Below are 24,682 nucleotides of genomic sequence, written 5' to 3'. Positions count from 1 at the left end.
ACAGAGCAAGACTCTGTCTCAAAAAACAAAAAACAAACCAAAAGACACAAAAACAACAACAAAAAACCCCCAGTAAATTAAAGGAAAACATGAGTCAAAATCTGTGGTTGGGAATAAGATGGAATTTTAAAAATTAGAATCATGAAATTGGATCCATTTATTTAAAAAAATAGATGAAGAGTTTCAAAAAGATGGTGATGAAAAGGATCATTTCATTTTATAAATCAAAACGCAACTGCATGGTGATGAGAAAATGCAAACTTTCAAAAAACCAATACATACTGGCTCTGCGTTTTGTTTTGTTTCGTTTTTTTTGAGGCGAGTCTCGCTCTCTCGGCAGGCTGGAATGCAGTGGCCAGATCTCGGCTCACTGCAACCTCTGCCTCCCGGGTTCAAGGGATTCTCCTGCCTCAGCCTCTTGAGTAGCTGGGACTATAGGCGCATGCCACCACGCCCAGCTAATTTTTGTACTTTTAGTAGAGACGGGGTTTCACCACATTGGCCAGGATGGTCTTGATCTCTTAACCTCGTGATCCGCCTACCTCAGTCCCCCAAAGTGTTGGGATTACTGGCGTTAGCCAGCGCACCCTGCTGGCTCTGAGTTTTCTTAATATACTTGCACAAGGCTGTAAAAGTTTCAACCATCCAAACTTTGGAATTAGTAGCCTGATTCTTAAGAACCATATATATCAAGACCCAGGGTTGTTCAGCTTTAAAAACTGACATTTCATTGGTGATATTCCTGCTCTTCTCAAAAGATAAAAACATTTTGAGCAAGAAAAAACCCCACGATTATATTCAAATTTATCCTAATCTTTGTGTCTGTTTTACACTCTGCTGGTTAAGTCTATGACACTTAATAAGAAAAAGCCAGAATTTATTTATTTATTTATTATTTATTTATTTGATGGAGTCTCACTCTGTCGCCCAGGCTGGAGTGCAGTGGTGTGATCTCAGCTCACTGCAACCTCCACCTCCCAAGTTCAAGCAGTTCTCCTGCCTCAGCCTCCCGAGTAGCTGGGACTACAGTTGCGTACCACCGTGCCTGGCTAATTTTTTGTATTTTTAGTAGAGACAGGGTTTCACCGTGTTAGCCAGGATGGTCTTGATCTCCTGACCTCATGATCTGTCTGCCTTGGCTTCTCAAAGTGCTGGGATTATAGGCATGAGCCACCGCGCCCAGCCTGGAATGTATTCTAAGCAGCCAGCAGGCTTGTTTGATATAGCTCTCTCTTTGCCCAAAGTAGTTGGCATCCCCTAAATTAGGAACAAAGCCAGAGCTGGATGTGACGGAACATGCATTTGTAACTACCTGGTATTTTTGGGAGTTCATTATGATTTTGTAGGAAAATAGTCATTTTCTTTCTAGGTAGGGCAATAAACAACTTGAAAAGGACACTAAGCACTGACTGATCCTTGTGTTAAAAAACAAAAACAAACACAAACCCAGGATTTTGCAATGTTCTACTGAATCCCCGGAAAAGTGGGAGCTAAAAGCCTCTATTCCCAAGTCTGTTAGCAGTAGGGATAGACAGTTAAGACTTCATAGTATTTTCTAGGGAAAGTAAAACAAATTTAAAAATTTGATCAATAGAAATGTGGGCCGGGCATGGTGGCTCACGCCTGTAATCCCAGCACTTTGGGAGGCTGAGGCAGGCAGATCACCTAAGGTCAGGAGTTCGAGACCAGCCTGGCAAATATGATGAAATCCCATCTCTACTGAAAATACAAAAAAATTAGCCAGGCGTGGTGGTGCATGCTTGTAGTCCCAGCTGCTTGGAAGGCTGAGGCAGGAGAATCGCTTTAACTGTGGAGGCGGAGGTTGCATTCAGCCGAGATCGTGCCACTGCACTCCAGCCTGGGTGACAGAGTGAGACTCCGTCTCAAAAGAAAAATAAAAAATAAAAAAGAAATGTGGATAGGTAAACCATAATCTCCTACAGTTCTGAAGATGGTGTAGCCTAACTGTATCTAACTGATTATGACCAAGGTAGTAGAGTGTGGCAGAAAAAGAACACTGGACACAGACCGGTAGGGCCCTAGGTATTTCAGGCAGAATGCTGGGCACTTTAGCCGATCTCCTTTAATTCCTCAAGACAACCCCACGAAGTGGATAATGTTACTTTTGTTTTATAGATGAGGCAACTGGCCAGGTGCAGTAACTCATGCCTGCAACCCCAGTACATTGGGAGGCTAAGGTGGGTTGATGACTTGAGCTCAGGTGTTTGAGACCAGCCTGGGCAACATGGTGAAAACCGATCTCTACAAAAAATACAAAAATTAGCCCCAGTCCCAGCTACTCTGGAGGCTCCCTTGAGCCCAGGAGACAGAGGTTGCAATGAGCTGAGATCACAGCACTAAGCTCCAGCCTGGGCGACAGAGTGAGACCCTGTCTCAAAAATACATACATACATACATACATACATACGTAAGAGGAAACCAAGGTTTCAGCAACCCCGGCAGAGCTATACTAATGCCCCTATTTTTCCAATGCCAATACTCCAAACTATATCCACTGTATCATTTTCCCCAAAAGAAAGCTCTTGGTGGTGAGAGTTATTTTTTGGACAATAGTGCCTCCGAGAAAACAAGTGCCAGTCCTGCTTCTGACACTTGCTAGGTACATGACTTCTGTGGTACTCAGTTCCCTACCTGGTAAAAGGAAGCAGTACCACCTTACATGTCAGAAGCCTAGTATGAAGACCAATTAGATGCCATCCTGCATTGCCTAGGAAATTAATTTACTATTCGTTTACTACAGAAATTAGTTTTAACATGTATCATTTCACTGATACTGTGCTACAGGGTTTCTGTATTGTAGATGCGAAAGTACAAGCCTAAAGGTTCTAAAAGCAGCATATAACTTGTTTTGTGTTAGCTTTTTGAAGAGGATTATACTCTGGCAGAGATGTGAAATACTCCTAGGCAGTGGTTCTTAAACTTCAGTGTGCCTAAGAATCATCTGAAGAGCTTAATAGCGATTTCTTGGGATCCTTCCATCTCTTCAGATTCTGTTTTAGTAGGCTGGGGCCTGTGAATTTGCATTCTAATAAGCTCGCAGGTGATGCTGATGCTGCTAGTCCAAGGCCCACACTTTCACTCACCCTGAGGTTAGATATAACTGATTACTCCAAAGAGACGACAGTTATTCCAACATGCTGTGTGGCTAACTGTGAACTGGAAAAGGCTGAAAGCATTGTTATTCCTTTTGCTGAGTAACTATTAAAAAACCAACTAAAGTTCATCTCCAGTGAATTCTGCTAAGTGAAAGTTTAGGGCAACTTTCAAAAGTTCTTTCCATGACCGGGCGCGGTAGCTCATGCCTGTAATCCCAGCACGTTGGGAGGCCAAGGCGGGTGGATCACCTGAGGTTAGGAGTTCAAGACTAGCCTGGTCAAATGGTGAAACCCTGTCTCTACTAAAAATACAAAAATTAGCCAGGCGTGGTGGTGCGTGCCTGTAGTCCCAGTTACTTGGAAGGCTGAGGCAGGAGAATCACTTGAACCTGAGAGGTGGAGGTTGCAGTGAGCTGAGATTGTGCCATTGCACTCCAGCCTGGGTGATAGAGCGAGACTGTCTCAAAAAAAAAAAAAAAAAAAAGGTTCTTTCCCTCTATTTGTCCAGAAAAAGTTTTTCTGGATTAATTTGTCACTGGGCATGTTCAGATTCGACTTTTGCATGTGAGAATGAACTGTTGCCATACTGTCACCCTTTCTTCATTCTCAAATACACCATGCGTCACCCAACCATGGACTTTGCACACAAGATCTCCTCTACTTGAACAGACCCCCTTAACTATTTGATTCTCCAGATTTTTGTTTAAAATTCTCCTCCTAAGGGCAGCATTCCCTAATCCCCTAGTGCATACAGGGTCCCCATTATATGCTCTCCTAACACTGTATTTTCAAAATATGTGCCATATGTAAGTCCATTTGTTTGTCCAACACATTGCAGTTAAAATATATTTCTGAAATACCTGAAAATAGAAATCGTTCTCTATATTGTTAGCTGAATCAGGTTATTTTCACCATTCCAATGTCGTCTCAACCCTGGGTCATATTATGATCACCTAGGGAATTTAAAGAAAAAAAAAAGAGAAAGAGATGCCCAGGTCTCGTCCCCAGAGATTCTGAAATAATGAGTCTGAGGTGGGGCTCCAGGATTGGTATTTTTGAAAGTTTTCCAGGTACTTCTAACATGCAGCCGATGGCGAGCACTATTTATTCCACACTGTAGGAAGCAGCTATGGCAGGGTGGCTTTTTGAAATTTGGCCAAGATCGTTTCCTAGGACTTCAGGTCAGAGGACATGTATTTACCAACAAGAGGTAAATATGACAGAAGGATTGAAAAGGAATACTGATAGTACAAGTTCAACTCATGGGGATTTGAAATTTCAGAAATTCTTGATATTTTTATTTCATTGAAAAGCTGGTAATATCCTATTATTACCAAAACCTTGTATCTTTGTTAAGCTTGGTAGGCAGTATTTAAGGTGATTCTGGAGGTGCTCATATGGTTGGCAAGAGTGAACCCTTTCTAGAGAAGACAGGAAGGCCCATACCAAGCGGGTGGTCAAATATTCAGTGAACAGCAGTGTTAGCATTAGAACACAGATCTCCCAATTCTAGTCTATACCTCCTTCCACTACAGCACACAACTTCTTCCTACAGATAGAAAAGTGAACTCCTGATATTCACTTAGGTGGCATCTCCCCACCCCCCGTTGGTTCTTCCGATACCCTAACTCATCTACTTTAAACTTGTATGGTTTCTAAATAGATGTATTTAAAGGTTTTACATTTACCTAAAAGTATTACTCAGCTTTTCTGCTTTAAGAGACAGGGTCTCAACTCTTGTCACCCAGGCTGGAGTGCAGTGGCACAATCAAAGCTCACTGTAACCTCAAACTCTTGGGCTTACTTTACGTTTATCTCAAGTTTTGACATGCAGTGCTTTTATCATCAGTTAACTTTTCATTATTTCACAATTTCCATTATTATTTAACCGAGTTAACGTTTTAACACTGCTCTGTATTCGCACCTTAGTAGACTCTAAATGTTACTAAGGGAAATTAAAACAAATCATGACAATGGGGAAAGAAACAGTTCAATATTTATTTATTTGAGACAGAGTCTCACTCTGTCACCCAGGCTGGAGTGCAGTGGCCCTATCTTGGTTCACTGCAACCTCCGCCTCCCAGGTTCAAGTCTTGTGCCTCAACCTTCTGGGTAGCTGGAATTACAGGCATGTGCCACCACGCCCAGCTAATTTTTGTATTTTTTTAGTAGAGACAGAGTCTTGCCATGTTGGCCAGGCTGGTTTTGAACTCCTGGCCTCAAGTGATCTGCCCACCATGGCCTCCCAAAAGTGCTGGGATTACAGGTATGAGCCCCAGTGGCTGGCCCTCTATTTTCTTCTCCTGTAAGATGAGCAGAAAATGAATGAGGTATCTATAGGCTTGAGTCTTTTGGGTACCAAAGTATTTTATCTTATTATTATTATTTTTTAGACAGAGTCTTGCTCTGTTACCCAAGCTGGAGTGCAATGGCAGGATCTTGGCTCACTGCAACCTCTGCCTCCCGGAGTCAAGCAGTTCTCCTACGTCAGCCTCCCGAGTATCTGGGACTACAGGTGCCCGCCACCACACCCGGCTAATTTTGTATGTTTTTAGTAGAGATGGGGTTTCACCATGTTGGACAGGCTGGTCTCAAACTCCTGATATGTGATCTACCCACCCTGGCCTCCCAAAGTGCTAGGATTACAGGCGTGAGCCACTGCGTTCGGCCCAGAGTAATACATACACACACACACACACACCAGAACTATGTTTTCTTTTTTTTGAGACAGAGTCTCGTTCTGTCATCAGGTGGGAGTGCTGTGGCGCAATCTTGGCTCACTGAAACCTTCGACTCCTTGGTTCAAATGATTCTCCTGCCTCAGCCTCCCAACTAGCTGGGATTACAGGCATGTGTCACCACACACAGTTAACTTTTGTATTTTTAGCAGAGACGGTGTTTCAGCATGTTGGCCAGGATGGTCTCGATCTTCTGACCTCGTGATCCACCCATCATGGCCTCCCAAAGTACTGGGATTACAGAGGTGAGCTACCGTGCCCAGCCCAGAACTATGTTTTCTAAAGGTCATAGTGCTCCATGTGAAAGCAGCTTACTCACCTGGCAAGAAAATGAAGTTTAAAATGTTGGCAGACCAACAGGCTGAGATGCCCCAATAGCAACATGCAAACCCAGTGAGTAAAATCTTGGTTTCTAAATCCTATTCTCCTAAAAGAAACCAGGGATTCTTGTAGAAATGGCTGATTCTAGGACTGAGGCAGGGAAAATATAAGGTATGTTTGTGGCATCATGTGATGTCAGAAAGTACATGCTCTAAAAAACAAAACTATCAGGGAATGTCAAGGGACACACAAGCCAACTTGAAAGAGCCCCTAATGGCTAAAGCTGGAACAATCTGAACAATAAAATCATGTACTATTGGGTTATAATTCAAAGTGTGAAATATACACAAGCTCATACTGACAGATACATAGCCATGTGTGTACATTTATACATACATATAAATACATATGAGTGACTAAATAAACAAATGGAGAAGAGAGACATCTTCCTTGTGGGAAAATTCCAAATAATGTAAGTAGACGCTTCCCACTCTAGAAAGGAAGTGAAGCTTAATTCTCTCCTACTCCCACCTCTCTTCCCAAGTGTGGGCTGGATTTAGTGACTGGCTTTCAAACAGACTAGAGTAAGAAAGGGGGGAAAGAAAAGTTAACTATAGAGTGGAGAAACCTGGCAAACACCAACTTAACTAAGTAAAGTTAAGTGAGTATCTTGTACCTGCTGATGAGAAGAGAGCTTCATTTATATGGTATTTGTGTTTCTATTTTTTAGAGACAGGGTCTCATTCTACTACCCAAGCTGAAATGCCGTGGCATGATCATAGCTCACTGCAGCCTTGATCTCCTGGGCTCAAGTGATTCTCCTGCCTTAGCTTCCCGAGCAGCTGGGACTACGGGTGTGCATCACCACGCCCGGCTAACTTTTAAGTATTTTTGTAGAGATGGGGGTGGTCTCCCCTATATTGCCCAGGCTGGTCTCAAACTCCTAGCTTCAAGTAATCCTCCTGCCTTGGTTTCCCAAAGAGCTGGGATTAAAATATACAGTTATTTTTATCTAAAATACATAACCCCACTTTAATCATGAGAAAAACACCAGACAAATACAAATTGACAGACATTCTACAAAATGTCCCATTATTACTCCTCAAAATTGTCAAGGTCATGAAAAAGACCAAAAAACTGTCAAAGTTCAGAGGACACTAAGGAGATGATTACTTAGATGCAATGTAGTATACTGGATTGCATCTTGGACCAGAAAAGGGACATAGGTGAAAATCTAAATAGTCTTAGGTTTAGTTACAAGGAACATACCAGAGCTGGTTTCTTAGTTTTGATAAATGTCCCATGGTAATATAAGATGTTATTATAAAGGGAACTGGGTGAGGGGTATATGGAACTTTCTGTAAAATCTGCAACTTTTCTGTGAGTCTAAAATTATTTCAAAATAAAACTTTAACTGAATAACATTTGGCATATGATTCTCTGTAGCTTAATGTATAAATCATCTCATGATTTGGTAATACACAGTGATGTCAGGTTGTTTTTTTAAGTCCCCAAACTAACAGATTATCATTTTTCTTTTTGAGGGACATATGTGATATTTTATGCCAGTGGGCATGTAGCATCTCTCTCCCTACCTGGCCTGAGCCTGTCATCCCAGCTACTCGGGAGGCTGAGGCAGGAGAATCACTTGAACACGGGAGGCAGAGGCTGCGGTGAGCCAAGATCATACCACTGCACTCCTGTCTGGGCGACAGATCAAGACTCTGTCTCAAGAAAAGAAAAAGCAAACAAAAAGTAACGTAAAATGTTACTCCCTACAAAATGGAGAATATAGAAGTACATGCTAATGACATAGTTGAAATTGAAAAACTATATTCCTCTACTTTTTTTTTTAAAGAATAAAACTTGAGTGATGAAAACAGAATCAGATACAGTAGCCTAGGATCTTCCCCCCACCAACTTAGAATTCTATTAACTTAAAAGGAGCCATTTGGCCAGGCGCGGTGGCTCAAGCCTGTAATCCCAGCACTTTGGGAGGCCGAGACGGGCGGATCACGAGGTCAGGAGATTGAGACCATCCTGGCTAACATGGTGAAACCCCGTCTCTACTAAAAAAAAAAAAAAAAAAAAAAAAAAAAAAAAAAAAAAAAAAAAAAAAAAAAAAAAAAAAAAAGGAGCCATTTGAAACAAAAAGATAGTACGTCAAAAACTCCTAAAACTTGTTTGGAGAGTGGTTTTAAAGCTCTCTTTGGATTTAATTGTTGCAAACAGCCTAGAATGAATTTTGAAATATAAAGAAAAAAAAAAACTAACAAAGATCTGCCAGAGTAATAAGGAGCAGATACTTCTTAGTGGGATATGATGCTGATGCAGCATGTTAATAACCTTTAGCTTTCTGTTTTCATGAAGAATATGAGATCCATGAAAGCAGAGACTACTTTGGTCACTGTTATCCTATCTCCACTTAGTGCACAGTAGAAGTTGAGCTAAATATTGGTTGAACAAAACAAGTTCATGATGCATTTATGGGCTGGCTTATTGGCCTAGGCAAGAGCCCAAAATAAGTTCATTTTGAAAATTAGTATCATTTTCCTTTGTTAGAAATGACAAAATGTTCATTTACTGAATAGCCATAAGTTAACTGGTTAGAAAATAGGTATAAGCACCCTAATAAATGCACTAAAAGAGGCATTGGGTCAGGTGCGGTGGCTCATGCCTGTATCCCAGCATTTTGGGAGGCCTTTTGCTACAGCTTGAGGGAGTGCTGGCATATCAATGTTGGCAGTGTCACCTATTATATTAAAACAAGAATTGCCAAACCCTGTTTTCCAGTAAAAAGACTAGACAGGGTAATAATCTTGACAATGTTTAGCAATTCAGTTGATATTAGTAGGGGTCTATTATCTTACTTTGCTCATATTTTGTCATTAGGTAACTTCCAATCCTAGCACACATTCCGTGTCCACAGCAACAAGATACTCAAAGCTTACTTTGTAGTCTCTTCAGCACACTTCATGTTATAGGTGAGATTTCAAACATTGTTTCTGTCATTGTACTACAGATGTTTATGTCTTCAGATATTTTTCAACCCTTTAATTGTTCTTTCAAAAATATTTTTCTCTCTCCTCCGTTCCTTACACTTGTTAATATGTAAAATACTGGCAACTAGGCCATCTCTACTACCTGAAATCCCTCCCTGGTCAGACCCCTGCAAAAAACAGCTACTGATTCTCAAGAGGCAGTTATCACCCTGTATTCCCCCAAACTCCCCCTCCCTCAACCCCTGTGAGTGCTGCCAATACCTTCTAAAAACTTCTATCACTCAGAAAAGATTCCTTGATCATAATCCTCTGCACTTTGATTCTGGAGTTTGTTTACTCAGCAAGACCCTGTCTCATAACAAAACAAAACAAAAGCAGCATACAGCAGGGGTCCCCAACCCCCGGGCCAACTGCACGTACTGGTCCGAGACCTGTTAGAAACTGGGCTGCACAGCCGGTGAGTGGTGTGTGAGCAAGCATTTCCACCTGAGCTCTGCCTCCTGTCACATCAACGGCGACATTAGACTCTCACAGGAGCGCGAACCCCATTGTGAACTGCATATGCGAGGGATCTAGGTTGCGCATTGGGGACCACTGGCACACAGCATTACACCACTGAAAAATGGCCTCTGTGGGCTTATGTAGTGGGATCTTGTCTTGTGTTCAGCTACACTTCAGAAAAACATTTTATTGCTATAGGAAATTTTGTTCTTGCGTTTCACAATTCTTGCCAAGTCTCTTAATGTGGATATTTCTTCAGAGATGGAAGCCAGCAGAAATCTCTTACTATCCAGATACAAAAGACAAAGACTATTTATCTGGGAGTAGTCTGGCTTTCTTCACAAATACACTGATGGCCCACAAACAACTGAAATGGAAAACCATCTGTAGAGACTGCCACTTCATGAAAGGGTGGGAAAATTAGAAAGCACAGCACTCCAATATCTGTAGGAGAAGCAGAGGCCAAAGCAGAGGCCCACAGTTAGCTTTATACTCACCAGAATGCCTTGAATGAGGTTGGAGTTGGCAGACAATGTGATTTTCATACATGGTATTGGTTTGATTTAAACCCCACCCCCACTTTTATAAAAATCCCACCCCCACTTTTGTAAAAGCGTAACATAGCTTTTGGTTTTATTCATTCTTTAGAGGACATCTTTGGGTTTCTTAAGCATTGCAGGCAACTGATGGAAGATTTTAAAATCAGTGGTAGTGGCAGTCTCCAAGTGAATTATCATCCTGAGTCCTGATACATACAGTGGAAAACTTAGTTATCTAAAGGACTGCCCTGAGGTTTACTGTCCTGAATGCATTTCTAGTTAGTGTTGGAAATAAGTTTCACTGGACTCCCAGTGGGGCATTCCCACCCAAGCACGAGTGCCCTCCTTACCCACAAAGTAGCTTGCCTTTTCAGTGAGTAGAGACACATACATACATACATGTGCATGCACATACGTGTGCACACACGCACACACACACACTCTCACTCTCTCTCGTTTTCTCTCTCTCACCTCAGGAGTGATGTGAATTAGACAATAAATAGCCAGACAGCACCCCCAGGAATGGGCACACATGCAGCAGCTGTCCAAAGGAGAAGTCACTTTACTTTCTTTTAAACTTGCAATGTTTGTCTTTATTTTGTTCTTTATATTTTCAAAGTGAAAAGAAATAGTATTGAGTCAATTTCTTTTTGTTTTTTTAAATATTTGTTCTATGTATTTACAAGCCTTAAAGTTGCTCTAAAGATTTCCAGAATATTAAGAGTACTTTTCTCAGGGTAGCACTTTTTTTTTTAAACAATTCTTGGAGTTCTGTGGTCCACAGCATTTCCTTCTGTTTCAATGTTATGTATGTTTTGATTACTATTGTGATTTTTTAAGTTTTCTGAAGCAAGCTGAGAGGCAGGCAGAAAGATTTGATGCCAAAAAAAAAAAAATCTTTCTTACCTTGTTCACCCCAAACTTTCTCAAATCTGGACTAAATGCTATACCTTAAAACAAACATGAGGTGCATCTTGAAGGGGAGGGAAATTTATTTCTCTGCTTTTCTATTATACAAGTTGTTTACAGAAACTGCAAATTAAAAAATTACACTGGCATTTGCAGTCCTTAAAATAAATTAAAAGTTCTCAACTTTTTTTTTTTTTTTTGCTAAACATTTTTTTTTTAGTCCTTGTTTAAAAAGAAAAGATTAAAACAGAAAATATTTTCTATAAATAATACATGTATTTTGGTTTTAGTGCTCCCGCCCTAAGGTTTGAAGTTTACTTTTTTCCAGTACCTTTTTCCTCCATGATCACCTTTTTTTCACTTTCCCCTCTCCCACTCGTGCACACGTGGGGGTTTCTGCGAGAATTGGCCTTGCTGCACTGTGATTGGCGAAGACGTGAAACTTTTTAAAAAAATACTTAAATTGTTTCTTTTGTTTCCTTTTGTGTATTTGAAGTTTTAGTTATCCTCAGACTCCTCTTCTGCTTCCCGCAGCCACGTGAAGAATGCCGTGACAGATTTCAGGGCCACGCCCTTCCCATTCTGCTCTGCAGGGTCCTTGCTGCTCTCCCATTTGTAGAAGGCATCCTCGGAGATCACCTCCTCATCATACAGGCAATCAAAAAACATTCGCAGCAAATCTGCAAGGAGGTGAAAATAAACTATAAGCTTTGGGACACTGTAGTTATGAGGAAAAGAATGTATTTCAAAATAATGAATGACTGAATAAATGTGCATTAATTCCCCCAGAAAAAAGCAATAATGACAATTCACCATACTTGCTCTTGACAGTATAAACAGCCCAACAACTTGTTCAAAGAAGAGGAAAAAAATATTGAAGCAGTCTAAATTATTTTTTATTCCTATTATTTTGTTCAATTTGAACTTCCTTTCTTTTTCCTTTTTTTTTTTTTTTGAGAGACAATCTTGTTCTGTCCCCAGGCTGGAGTGCAGTGGTGTGATCTTGGCTCACTGCAACCTCCACCTTGTGGGTTTAAGCAACTTTCCTGCCTCAGCCTCCCAAGTACCTGGGATTACAGGCACCCGCCACCACGGTCAGCTAATTTTTGTATTTTAAGTAGAGACGGGGTTTCACCATGTTGGCCAGGCTGGTCTGAAACTCCTGATCTCAGGTGATCCACATGCCTCAGCCTTTTTTAAAAGATTTATCTTTGTAATTATATTAGTCAAGCTAATATTATCAAATTATCTGATTCACGGTAGACTGTCTCTTCAATTACACTATAAGGATAATTTGCTTTGATCTTTTCCTTTATCTCCCAGAGCGATTCAGCAGGACTAGGGAAGAAGGAATTTTACAAAAGCAAAACTAAGGAAGTACCAAAGAACTACTTGAGTGCTCTCTCTCATAGCTATGTACTGCCCACTTTAACAAATTCCAACTGAATTTTCAAGATGTAATAAAAATCACTAGTTAACACTAAGTATCACTAAGACTTAAGTGTGCAGGTTACTTTGTTTCATTAGCCAAGAATTAATCATAACACTTAACTAAAAACTATTCTGAAACTCCTTAGTAAATATACCATGGTAAATAAACTATACTTAGGGTCTTTGTTGGGTGTCTAAAGATTCTAGAGTATCATCCTCAACATCATTAACCATCTTCATGCCCTAGACCTGTGATGTCCAATATGGAAGCTACTAGCCAAACATGGCTATTTAAATTTAAAGTCAATAATTCAGTTCCTAAGTCACAACAGACACATTTAAGTATAGAACTGCCACATGTGGCTCATGGTTACCATACTCAATGGTATGAATATACTTCCATCATTGTAGAAAGTTTTGTTAGGCCTGCCCTGGAATGGGGATGAAATAACCTAATCTAAATAGTTTTCTTGTTGTGATTTTTTCATACAAGCATATAACAAATTCTTTTTTTTTTGGATGGAGTCTTGCTCTGTTGCCCAGGCTGGAGTGCAGTGGCACAATCTTGGCTCACTGCAAACTCCGCCTCCCAGGTTCAAGTGATTCTCTTGCCTCAGCTTCCCGAGTAGCTGGGACTACAGGCACACGCCACCTAGCCCATTTTTGTATTTTTTTTTTTTTTTTTTTTGAGACAGAGTCTCACTCTGTCGCCAGGCTGGAGTGCAGTGGCGTGATCTTGGATCACTGTAACCTCCGCCTCCTGTGTTCAAGCGGTTCTCCTGCTTCAGCCTACCAAGTAGCTGGCATTACAGACGCGTGCCACCACACCCGGCTAATGTTTTGTATTTTTAGTAGAGACGGGGTTTCACTGTGTTAGCTAGGATGGTCTCGATCTCCTGACCTCATGATCCATCCGCCTTGGCCTTCCAAAGTGTTGGGATTACAGTCGTGAGCCACTGTGCCTGGCCAATTTCTGTATTTTTAGTAGGGACGGGGTTTCACCATGATGGCCAGGCTGGTCTTGAACTCTTGGCCTCAAGTGAGCTGCCCGCCGTGGCCTCCCAAAGTGCTGGGATTACAGGCGCGAGCTACTGCACCCGGCCAAATTCAGATTTATTAAAGTTAGTTATATGAGTTTTTGTTATTAGTGATTCTTTTATTGTCCAGTGTTCAAACCCTAAATCATCTCTAAGTCCTGGCTTGGATAAATCTCACTCATTGGTTGGATTAACTGTAACATGAGATAAACTTACTGGCAGGTTGATCGAGTTTTACTATCGATGCTTGTAGTGCATAAAGTGCTTGCAGTTCCTTCTCTGTATCTGAGTCTAGGTACTTGAGTAAGATCGGCACTCTCTGCTTGATAACAGCAGTGTCCACTCTGAAGGTAGAAGAGTCGGCTAAAGATGATAGAAGAACTAGGAATTACATTTAAGGAGTTAACATAGAATTATCTTTAATTTTCTTTCTTTCTTTTTTCTTTTTTTTTGTGAGACAGAGTCTCGCTCTATCGCCCAGGCTGGAGTGCAGTGGCATGATCTCAGCTCACTGCAACCTCTGTCTCCCAGGTTCAAGCGATTATCCTGTCTCAGCCTCCCAAGTTGCTGGGACTACAGGTGCTTGCCACCACGCCTGACTGATCTTTTTGTGTATTTTTAGCAGAGATGGGGTTTCACAATGTTGGTCAGGCTTATCTCGAACTCCTGACCTCAGGCGATCCACCTGCCTCAGCCTCCCAAACTGCTTGGATTACAAGGCATGAGCCACCACTCCTGGCCTCTTTCTTCTTCTTCTTCTTCTTCTTCTTAATTTTTAGTTTTTTAAATAATAGAGACAAGGTCTCACTATATTGCCCAAGTTGGTCTTGAACTCCTGGGCTCAAGCAATCCTTCTGCCTTGGCCTCCCAAAATGGTAGGATTACAGGCATGAGCCACTGCACTTGGCTCATTTTCAATTTTCTGAGTACAAAGGACCCATATGGCTCTACAAGAGAAGAGGAGGCAAGAAGGTCTAAGGCAAATATTTTGAAATCCAAAATGCTCTGAAATTATTAATGAGACATTCTCTCACAAATAATAAAAAACATGGAGGAGGATGTATTTTGAATGCTGGTTTCCCTCGGGGTAGCATACCCAATTATCTTTAATTATAATGAAACAGTGACAGTGGTTTTATGACAAACTACAAAAGCAAAATTAATCAAATGTCTTACCATAAAAAAAGGTAAGTGAGGTGATAGATATGTTAATTAATTTGATTCATTCATTCCACATTGGACACATATATCAAAACATCACATCGTACCCCATAAACATATACAATCATAATTTGTCAATCAAAAATAAGTGAAACATAGAGTAGGAATTTCAAGTGAGTACTTAAAAAAAGCAACATAAAAAAAGCAACATTAGAAAAGGAAATTAAAGTGACACTTAATACAAATCTTTTCAGAAGGGTAAAATAATTGGAACCATTTTGTTATTACTAGGATAAAAATTAACTGTGGCAGTGGCAGATAGCATACCTAAGCCAGGCCTTTTGAGGGAAAGGAATGATAAAAAGGGGCTGAGAAATGAAAAGCATCCTCAGTGTGAAGACACATAAGGGCTTATATTATCTGTAAGTTATCACTAAGACACAATTTTGTTTTCAAAAGCAGACTTTGTGCTGGGCCTCATGGCTCATGCCTGTAATTCCAGCTACTCAAGAGGCTAAGGCAATAGGATCCCTTAAGCCCAGGAGTTCTGGTCCAGCCTGGGCAACATAGTGACCCCCACCATCTCAAGAAAACAAAAACCAACAGCTTTTGGACTTCCCAACTCGAATTTTAAAACATGAAAGTCTTATGATGGTTCTATGGATACTGAAAATGATTTTTAAAAATTTCATGAAGACTTTCTACTTAGCTTTGTTATTTATCTCATTAAAGAACATTGAAAATAAAGTCATTGTAAATCTTAAATTACAATTCTGAAGCTATATTAAGTGGCAGGAAGCTGTCTTCAAAAATAATACAGACAGACTTGAAATTCTGAGACATCTTTTGTGCTGATGAATTTTTTTTTCTCACTCCAGTGACAGAAGTATGAATTTCTATCTGAAACTAAAGAGATGTCTTCATTGAATAATGTTAAATATTGTATACAGCTTGGAATATTTAGGATTTCTACTGATCCTAATCCTATCAATATTAATAATTCATAAACCAATAAAAGTGTCTTATCATATAAAATAAAGTCAATGAAGAACAGGACAAACTGTTGGTATTTTTTTCTTCGTATATGTACTTATATAAAATGACTTTTTTGATGAGAATAACCCTATACTGATAATTAGATTAAGAATATTCAACCCATTCATTGTAATTCATGATTGGAAGGAGGCGGCAGCCCTGAATGTTAGAGGTGAAAAGATAAAGAAAAAGCTACACACAATGTAGTAAAAAACAACCCAAGGAGCATGCAAGGCATGTGGTAGCTGGTTAGATCTGGGTTCTCTGTAGGCGGAAGAGCTATTTGTCTCCATGCTTGAGACAACCAGGCATCACAGACAGAAAGGACAGTGCACAGAAAAGTGAGCTACATAGGTCAAGTTTTGAAAACAATGTAACATCAAACTGTATACTTAGTAGTTGACATAATGGGGATTTCAGATGTTATGAGCTGCCTTCAGAAATGTTACTTACCTATAATAGCTGCTTTACAAACAGCAGTCATTAAAGCTCTAAGGAATGTAGGTGAACTCATCTGGCTTTCGTCTAGATTAGCCTGAAGTCAAAAAGAAATAAAACAATTAAAGATAACCTTGCTTAGCCAGGCACAGAGGATCACGCCTGTAATCCCAACACTTTGGGAGGCCGAGACAGGAGGATCACTTGAGGCTAGGAGTTGAGACCAGTCTAGGCAATATAGTGAGACCCTATCTCTACAAAAGCAAAACAAAACAAAACCAAAAACCCTGGTATTGTGGCACATGCCTGTGCCTGTGTTCCCAGCTACCTGGGAGACTAAGGTGGGAGGACTGCTTGATCCCAAGAGTTTGAGGCTGCAGTAAGCTATGACTGCACCACTGTACTACAGCATGGGTGACAGAGCAAGACCTAGTCTCAAGAAAACAAAAAACAGGCCCATTGCAGTGGCTCATGCCTGTAATTCCAGCGCTTTGGGAGGCTGAAGAGGATGGATCACCTGAGGTCAGGAGTTCGAGACCAGCCTGGCCAATATGATGAAACTGTGTCTCTACTAAAAACACAAAAATCAGCCAGGCATGGTGGCAGGCAGAGGTTGAGGCAGGAGAATCATTTGAACCTGGGAGGTGGAGGCTCCAGTGAGCCAAAATTGCACCACTGTACTCCAGACTGGGTGACAAGAGCAAAACTTCATCTCAAAAAAAACCGAAAAACAAAAAAAGATATCCTTGCACACCAGAGAAATTATCCTGAGAATCAGGACCAATCTGGCACTAAGAACAACAGATGAGTCACTTTTTTTTGTTTTTTGAGACAGAGTCTCACACTGTCACGCAGGCTGGAGTGCAGTGGTGCGATCTCAGCTCACTGCAACCTCTGCCTCCCAGGTTCAAGCGATTCTCCTGCCTCAGCCTCCCGAGTAGCTGGGACTACAGGCGCCTGCCACAATGCCCAGCTAATTTTTTAGTACTTTTAGTACAGACATTACACTATGTTGGCCAGGCTAGTCTCAAACTCCTGACCTTGTGATCTGCCCACCTTGGCCTCTCAAAGTGCTGGGATTACAGGCATGAGCCATCACGTCCGGACCACATGAGTCACATTTTTGCACATTCTTGCTAAAATTAAATATCCAATTCATTGAAAAATAATTTGGCTATTGCCAGTTCTATATGCAAATATTTGAATTAAGAGTATTTACTTTTCAGGGTCCTCTCCACTGCCTATCCGCTACTCATTCAATTATACAGTGTTAAGTACTTGTACATTTGGAAGTACAACCACTTAAAAACATATTTTATTCACCAATAAATAATCCATATTAAGATAATCTACTCAATCTATGAAAGAATGACACCACAACTGCAGTGTATTTTAATGACTACTTACTCAGAAGCATGTAATTATTTTTACGTGTGCCAATACTGCTTTTTCACCTGAATTTTAATGTGAATTAAAGTTAATCTCAAGCATTACTTAACCCCTTTAAGTGGTGAGAAAAATATTACTCTTTTCTAAGGATGGCAAAACAAAAGCATTTAAAAACTAATCATTAAGGTTAAAAACTCATGAAGTGAACAGACAGGTAAGCGAATTAAGGGGATCCCACAAGAATCTTTCCTTAGAGATATCAGGGAAGGTGACATAGTCTTTATACCTCTACCCAATCAAAGATCTGTTCATCATTCGCTTTGTCCTCAATAATGAGTTTCTCGAGTCGCTTATACAGCTCTTCGGCAGACAATTCTTTCTTTGAAAGTGCTTCAGAGGAACAGGGACTGTCAGACTCTATGAAGTCCAACTTCTGAAACATAAAAGGAGGAACATATTAATATATTAATATAATTCTATGTTATTATCATCCTGAGAGAAGAACAAAGTCATAGGTTATGTCTTCTATTTTACACGGAATCAGAATGATCAGCAGAGGCTATTTTATGTTTGTAGTTGTTTCTTTTTTGAGACAGGGTCTTGCTCTGTCACCCAGGCTGGAGTTTGGCTCACTGCAACTTCCACATCACGGGCTCAAGCAATCCTCCCACCTCAGCCTCCTGAATAGCTGGGACTCCAGACCTGCACTACCACAGTTGGCTATTTTTTTGTATTTTTAGTAGAGAAGGGGTCTCGCCATGTTGCCCAGGCTGGTCTTGAGCTCCTGAGCTCAAGCAATCCGCCCTCCTTGGCCTCCCAAAGTACTGGGATTACAGGCATGACTCACCACGCCCAACCTGTTTGTATTATAGTTTTGAAAGACTGTAGTCCACTATCCTTCTGAATATTTTTCCAACTTCTCATACTGTGTATCTTAAAAAGGAAGGAAATAAACCCCCTATAATTATCTCTTGGCTATGGTTACATGCAAATAATCTTGAGCTTCAATCTTCCCCTTAGTTGCAACATAGCTCTTTAAGGCAGGATAGGAGCCCTACAAAAGGGTAAAGTTTCACTGCCTTTCTGCAAACCTATGGTTTAACATTAGTATTGGTACTCAGCAAACTCGATAGGTTAATATTAGGTTAATATTAAACCTATAGTTTAATATTAGTATTGGTATCAAAACTCGATAGTTTTGGCTTTGTTAAGTTATGGCCATTTTGAATATAGGTGTGAGAAATGATGCTGTAATTGTTTAGCACGTAGATACATAGTTTTAAAAAATCTATAATCAGTCTGGGTGCAGTGGCTCATGCCATTAATCCCAGAACTCTGGGAGGCCAAGGCAGGAGGAGTGTATGAGTCCAGGAGTTTGAGACCAGCCTGGGCAACATGGCAAAACCCTGTCTCTACCAAAACAAATACCAAAATTAGCCAGGTGTTGTGGCGTGTGCCTGTGGTCCCAGCTATTCAGGAGGCTGAGATGGGAGGATTGCTTGAGCATGGGAGGTTGAGGCTGCAGTGAGCTGTCACTGCACTGCAGCCTGGCAGTAGGGCGAGATCCTGTCTCAAAAAGAAAAAAAAAATCCATAATCAAAATTATTCATAATTTTCAAGGGACTAAAGAAATAAGGTATGTACGTATGCCTTGCTTCACGTGGCTTCTTTACACAAAAACCATAAAGATGAATATACTAAGGATTACTCACATTAGGTTTTCTCTAATACCCTTGAATACTCTGGTATAGTCCTGTACCCTATCCCCAATCCACAAAGTGAAAGCCACTGTCTTGAATTCTGTCATCTGATTGTTCCATTTCTACCACTTATGTAGCATCTCTAAATGATACTTCCCAATAAGGTTTTATTATTTATTTATTTTTGACTTGAGGTCTCATGTTGCTAGGTTGGACCTGAACTCTGGGACTCAAAGATCCTCCTGCCTCAGCCTTCCGAGCAGCTGAGACTACAGTGTGTACCACTGCACCCAGTTCCATAAGGTTTTAGAAACGTGGCACAATATTACAAACAATTTTTCTGATTCAGTATTGGTTAACTATATATCCAATCCATGATGCTCCAATATATGCAAAAAACCACAACATGAAGGCCATAAGCTCTTTAAGCAAACCGAAAGTCAAGATACAGGCCAAGTTTTTTTCAACCTCATTTTTCAAACTATACTCTAAACACTTTTATATATTCATTTTATTATGTATATATTATTTTGCCTTTTTTTCTTTTAAACTGAAAGAAAAAAATATTTATTTATTTAGACACAGTCTTCCTCTTTCGCCCAGGTTACAGTGCAATGGCACTAGCACAGCTCACTGCAGCCTTGACCTCTGATTGCTTTTTTTGTCTTTTAAACTGAACTCTCATATTTATTTATTTAGACAGGGTCTTGCTCTTTTGCCCAGGTTACAGTGCAGTGGCACTACCATGGCTCACTGTAGCCTTGACCTCCCAGGCCAAGTGATCCTTAGCCAACTAATGCAGGAACAAAAAATCAAACACTGCGTGTTCTCACTCATAGGTGGGAGCTAAATGGTGACAACACATGGACACATAGAGTGGAACACCACACACGAACCTATCAGAGGGCAGAGGTTGGGAGGAGGGAGAAGATCAGGGAAATAATAGGTACGAGGCTTAATACCTGGATGACAAAATAATCTGTACAACAAACCTGCACATGTCCCCCGACCTTAAAATAAAAGTTAAATTTGAGGAAAAAGAGGAGTCAGGGAGAGGGAGTGGAGGAGGAGGGGAGAGGAGAGAGGGGAGAGCAGAGGAGAGAGATAAGAGAAAGAGAGAGAGATACTATTGATGGCAGTGGCTGCTGCCATTACGCTGGCTGCAGCAGGGAGGCGCAGCTGGTGCTGTACACTGCATGGAGCTGGTGGGAGCCCTGTCCCTTCTGAGTTGGGATGGGAGCTGCCTGTGCTACTGTAGCCACCCAAACCACAGCTGTAGACCCAGGCCTCCTGCTCTATGGAACAGGCAGAAGCCCTGCCCTCCTAGAGTCACCCAAACTGCAGCTATGGATCCGAGCCTCTCTGTGCTCTTGGGGGATCAGGGAACAGGCAGGATCTCCCCTCCTGGGTGCTGTCACAGCTGCCTGACCCGCGGCTGCAGACCTGCGCCTCCCGTTCCACAAAGCAGGCAGGAGACGGGACAAGGGGGAGCCCTGCCTCTTCTGAGTTGGTGGGGTGGGAGCTCTGGGGTGCAGCTGTGGCTGCCCTCCCAGGCATGCAGGACCCGGGCATCTCCGCAGTCTGCACTCTCAGGTGCCCCAGGAAGGACCCCCTGTCCCTGCAGGCTCAGGGGTGTCTGCTCTCTGATCTTGGAGTGGGGTTGGGACCAAGCCCCAGGGCCATGAATGGCAGCAGGAGGCAGACAGAGTCCTGGGTAGAAGGGGGCAGGGTCCCCAGTAAGGCCCCACCCTCAGGCCAGGGAGGACCTAAAGGCTAGGGGCTGGGGTGCCAGTCCAGCAGACTGGAGTGGGGCATCATGGTGCCTCTTCCAGGCCCAACCATGGCTGCCTATGGACCAGTCGCCATGCATTTCCTCCCCTCTGAGGTATAAAAGCCCTGGGCTTAGCCAGAGCAGGGCAGAAGATGGCCAGAGGACAAAGAGGGCAGAGAGATGATGGGAGGACCAGCTGCAGAGAAGAATGCCTTCTCTGCTGAGAGCTACAGAGATGACCTGCCAGCAGAGAGGAGCTACCCACTCCACTGAGAGCCTCAGAGACGTGCAGAAATGTCCAAATGACCTGCCTGTGGAGAAGAGCTATCCTCTCCAGAGCCGTGATGGCAGATTACAGGCACGTGGGATCACAGGTGTGTGCTACCACACCCAGCTAATTTTTGTATTTTTATTAGAGATGGGGTTTCACCATGTTGGCCAGGCTGGTCTCGAACTCCTGACCTTGTGATCCGCTACCCACTCCTCTGAGCTGTTCTAACACTAAAACTCCTCTTCACCCTTCACTTGTTTGCATACCTCATTCTTCCTGGACACAGGACGAGAACTCAGGCAAAGGTGCCATGGTCACAGAGGTTTCTGGCCAAAAAAATCGACACCCCAGAGATCCCATAACACTACTGCTTAAATACTTTGATAGTTACAGCCCTAAAAGCTACTTTAGTTGGAAGGGATTGAAATAACAGCCAGCCCCAGCACTGGCCTCTCAGTCAACTGCCAGGCAGATTAAAAGACACAACGTCAATCCTTGGAAAATGAAGTCCTTATTATTCAACCTGGCACCAGCAAGCTGCACCAGAAATGGTGTGATGCCAGTTTCCTAGTGGTCTGCCACAGGGCTGGGTGCTGGTAGGTTCTATGCAAAATTCCTAAATTCACTGAAATTTATCAGACTCTTTTCATCATGCATTTCCCTGGTGTTGATAATGCATGTATTTAACCAGACTCCACAGTTCCAAAACAGTTGGCTTTAACAGATCTTGCCAGTTCAATAGTTGTGTCAGTGGAGGGACTGAATCCTGGAGCTTCACCACCTTCCCTATTACGTATACTTCCCTATTATGTATACTTCACCATCTTCCCTATTATGTATACATCAATTTTCAAATATTAAACCCACCTTACATTTCTGGGATAAACCCTACATCATTATTATTATTATTATTATTATTATTTTTCCTGATACGGAGTCTTTCTCTGTCACCCAGAGCTGGAGTGCAGTAATGTGATCTTGGCTCACTGCAACCTCTGCCTATAATGTTTTTCCTTTATTCTATTTACTTGGAGCTTCATTTGCTCTTATTGTTCTAATTTCTTTCTTTCTTTTGTTTTTTTGTTTCTGGTTTTTTTTTTTTTTTTTTTTTTTTTGGTGACAGGGTCTTGCTGTGTTGCCTGGGCTGGTCTCTCAAGGTCCTGGGCTCAAGCAATCCTCCTGCCTTGGCCTCCCGAAGTGTTGGGATTATAGGCATGAGCCGTTGTGTCCGGCCTTATTTTTCTAATTTCTTAAGGCTGAAGCTGAGGTTATTGACCTTTCTTCTTTTCTAAATATCAATGACATGTTGTGTTTTCGTTTTCATTCAGTTAAAAATGTTTTTTACTATCCTTTTTCATTGCTTCTTTGACCCATGTGTATTTAGAAGTATGTTGTTAAGTTTCTTAGTGTGCATTGCCCTAATTCTTAAAGGTTAGTTTAGCTGCACAGGCAATTCTACATTTACTGTTCGTTTCTCAGCACTGTGAGATTATTCTACCATCTTCTGGCTTTCATGGTTCCTATTGCAAAGTCTATTTTTTTGTGTATTTTTTTTTTTAAGGGGGAGGCAGATAGGTAATGTGCTTCTTCTTTCCAGTTTCTTTAAAATCTTTCATTTGTCTTTGGTATTATGCAGTTTCACTAAAATATAATTATCCTGTATGGCATATATGGACTTTCATTATAGATTTGTATATTTTATCACTTCTAGAAGTCTCAGTCACTGTCTCTTCAAGTATTGCCTCTTCTCCATTCAGGCTAATTTTCCTTCTGGGACTCCAGTTAAGATAGTTTAGATGGTCTCTCATTCTTTCCTCCAAATCTCCTAACGTATCAACATATCTTAGATAGCTACCTACAGATTTTGGTGTGTGTGTGTGTGTGTGGCTTTTGTTTATTTGTTTTTTGTTTTGTTTTTTTTTTGACAGGCTCTCGCTTTGTCTCTCAGGTTGGAGTGCAGTGGTGTGATCATATCTCACTGCAGCCTTAAACTCACAGGTTCTAGTGATCCTTCTGCCTCAGTCTCTCGAGTAGCTTAGGACTACAGGTGCACCAATACACCCAGCTAATTTTTTTTTTTTTTTTTTTGAGACGGAGTCTCGCTTTGTCGTCCAGGCTGGAGTGCAGTGGAGTGATCTCGGCTCACTGCAAGCTCCGCCTCCCGGGTTCATGCCATTCTCCTGCCTCAGCCTCCTGAGCAGCTGGACTACAGGCACCCAGCACCACGCCCGGCTAATTTTTTTTTTCTGTATTTTAGTAGAGACGGGGTTTCACCGTGTTAGCCAGGATGGTCTCGATCTCCTGACCTCATGATCCGCCTGTCTCAGCCTCCCAAAGTGCTGGGATTACAGGCGTGAGCCACTGCGCCAGGCCCAGCTAATTTTTTTTTAGTAGAGACAGGTCTCACTATGTTGTCCAGGCTGATCTCCAACTCCTGGCTTCAAGAGATTCTCTTGCCTCAGCCTCCCAAAGTGCTAGGATTATAGGCATGAGCCACTGCACCCAACCTTTTTTTTTTTTTTTTTCCCAAATCTCTTTAACCATTTTGACTAGTCTCTTGTTTGCTCATTTTTGTGATTTCTTCTCTTTAATATGGTATTGTTTTATATTCTGAATGATAATTCCATTACCTCAAGTCCATGGGATCTAAATCTACTACTTATTGTCTGTTTACTTTTATCTTTACTTCTTTAATTGTATGCTAAATGAACACCAAGTGTCAACTCATATATTTAGATAACTTGTATTTGTAGAAAATAAGGGGATCTAAGTTGAGGATGTTTCTCCAAAGAGCATTTTGATTTGCTTCTTCTGGGAGTCAAGGTAATACTGAACTGGGACTAAGTCAACTTTTTCCATGACATCTGACATCATTTGTAATAGTATCTTCCCATTGGGCTATGTGTCCTTTGGGCAAGATGCCTTTCGCATGTAATTACTATTCATAGTTCAGGTTTCATCTCTGGCTTTTCCCCCTCATTAATTCTTTTTGTCCCTTTGAAGGAAATTACTTCCACCTCTTCTGAGTCCAGCAACACATCAGAAGTTATGCTTCACGCAGGTTCTTATTGCTGTGGCAAGAAAGTTCTTCAGTGTTCTAGACTACAACCAAAAAGAAAGCTAATGTCCATAGCAACCTAATATAATGTCTTTATCCAGAACAATATACTTATTTTAAAGTCATTTTCAGATTGCATTCTTGTTCTCTTTTTATCTACGGTGATTTTTTCTTCTCCTTATTCCTGATTTTGTTGGCTGTCTTAGCTTTAGTTTTCCTCATGAGTTTTAAGATTTCGATTTTCAGTAACGTTTTGAGAGAGTTT

At 41.4% G+C, this 24,682-nt stretch overlaps 1 protein-coding gene across 1 annotated transcript in view; it reads right to left on the bottom strand.

The window, feature by feature from the left end:
- Positions 1-10,787: 10,787 nt before the first annotated feature.
- The window catches only part of EIF4G3 (eukaryotic translation initiation factor 4 gamma, 3), a 297,458-nt gene continuing 283,563 nt past the window's right edge, over positions 10,788-24,682 (bottom strand). The window contains exons 33-36 of the mRNA XM_011990137.1: positions 17,904-18,050; positions 16,244-16,325; positions 13,811-13,957; positions 10,788-11,806 (exon numbers count right to left, since the gene is read on the bottom strand). Coding sequence (XP_011845527.1) covers positions 11,625-11,806; positions 13,811-13,957; positions 16,244-16,325; positions 17,904-18,050 — 558 coding nt within the window. The 3' untranslated portion in view covers positions 10,788-11,624. The remainder of the gene's footprint in view (positions 11,807-13,810; positions 13,958-16,243; positions 16,326-17,903; positions 18,051-24,682) is intronic.

The sequence above is a fragment of the Mandrillus leucophaeus genome, unplaced genomic scaffold, assembly GCF_000951045.1.
Source record: "Mandrillus leucophaeus isolate KB7577 unplaced genomic scaffold, Mleu.le_1.0 Scaffold370, whole genome shotgun sequence".
NCBI classification, from domain to species: Eukaryota; Metazoa; Chordata; class Mammalia; order Primates; family Cercopithecidae; genus Mandrillus; species Mandrillus leucophaeus.
The sequence above is the reverse complement of the archived record's forward strand: the minus strand, read 5'-3'. Positions and strand labels throughout refer to the sequence as shown.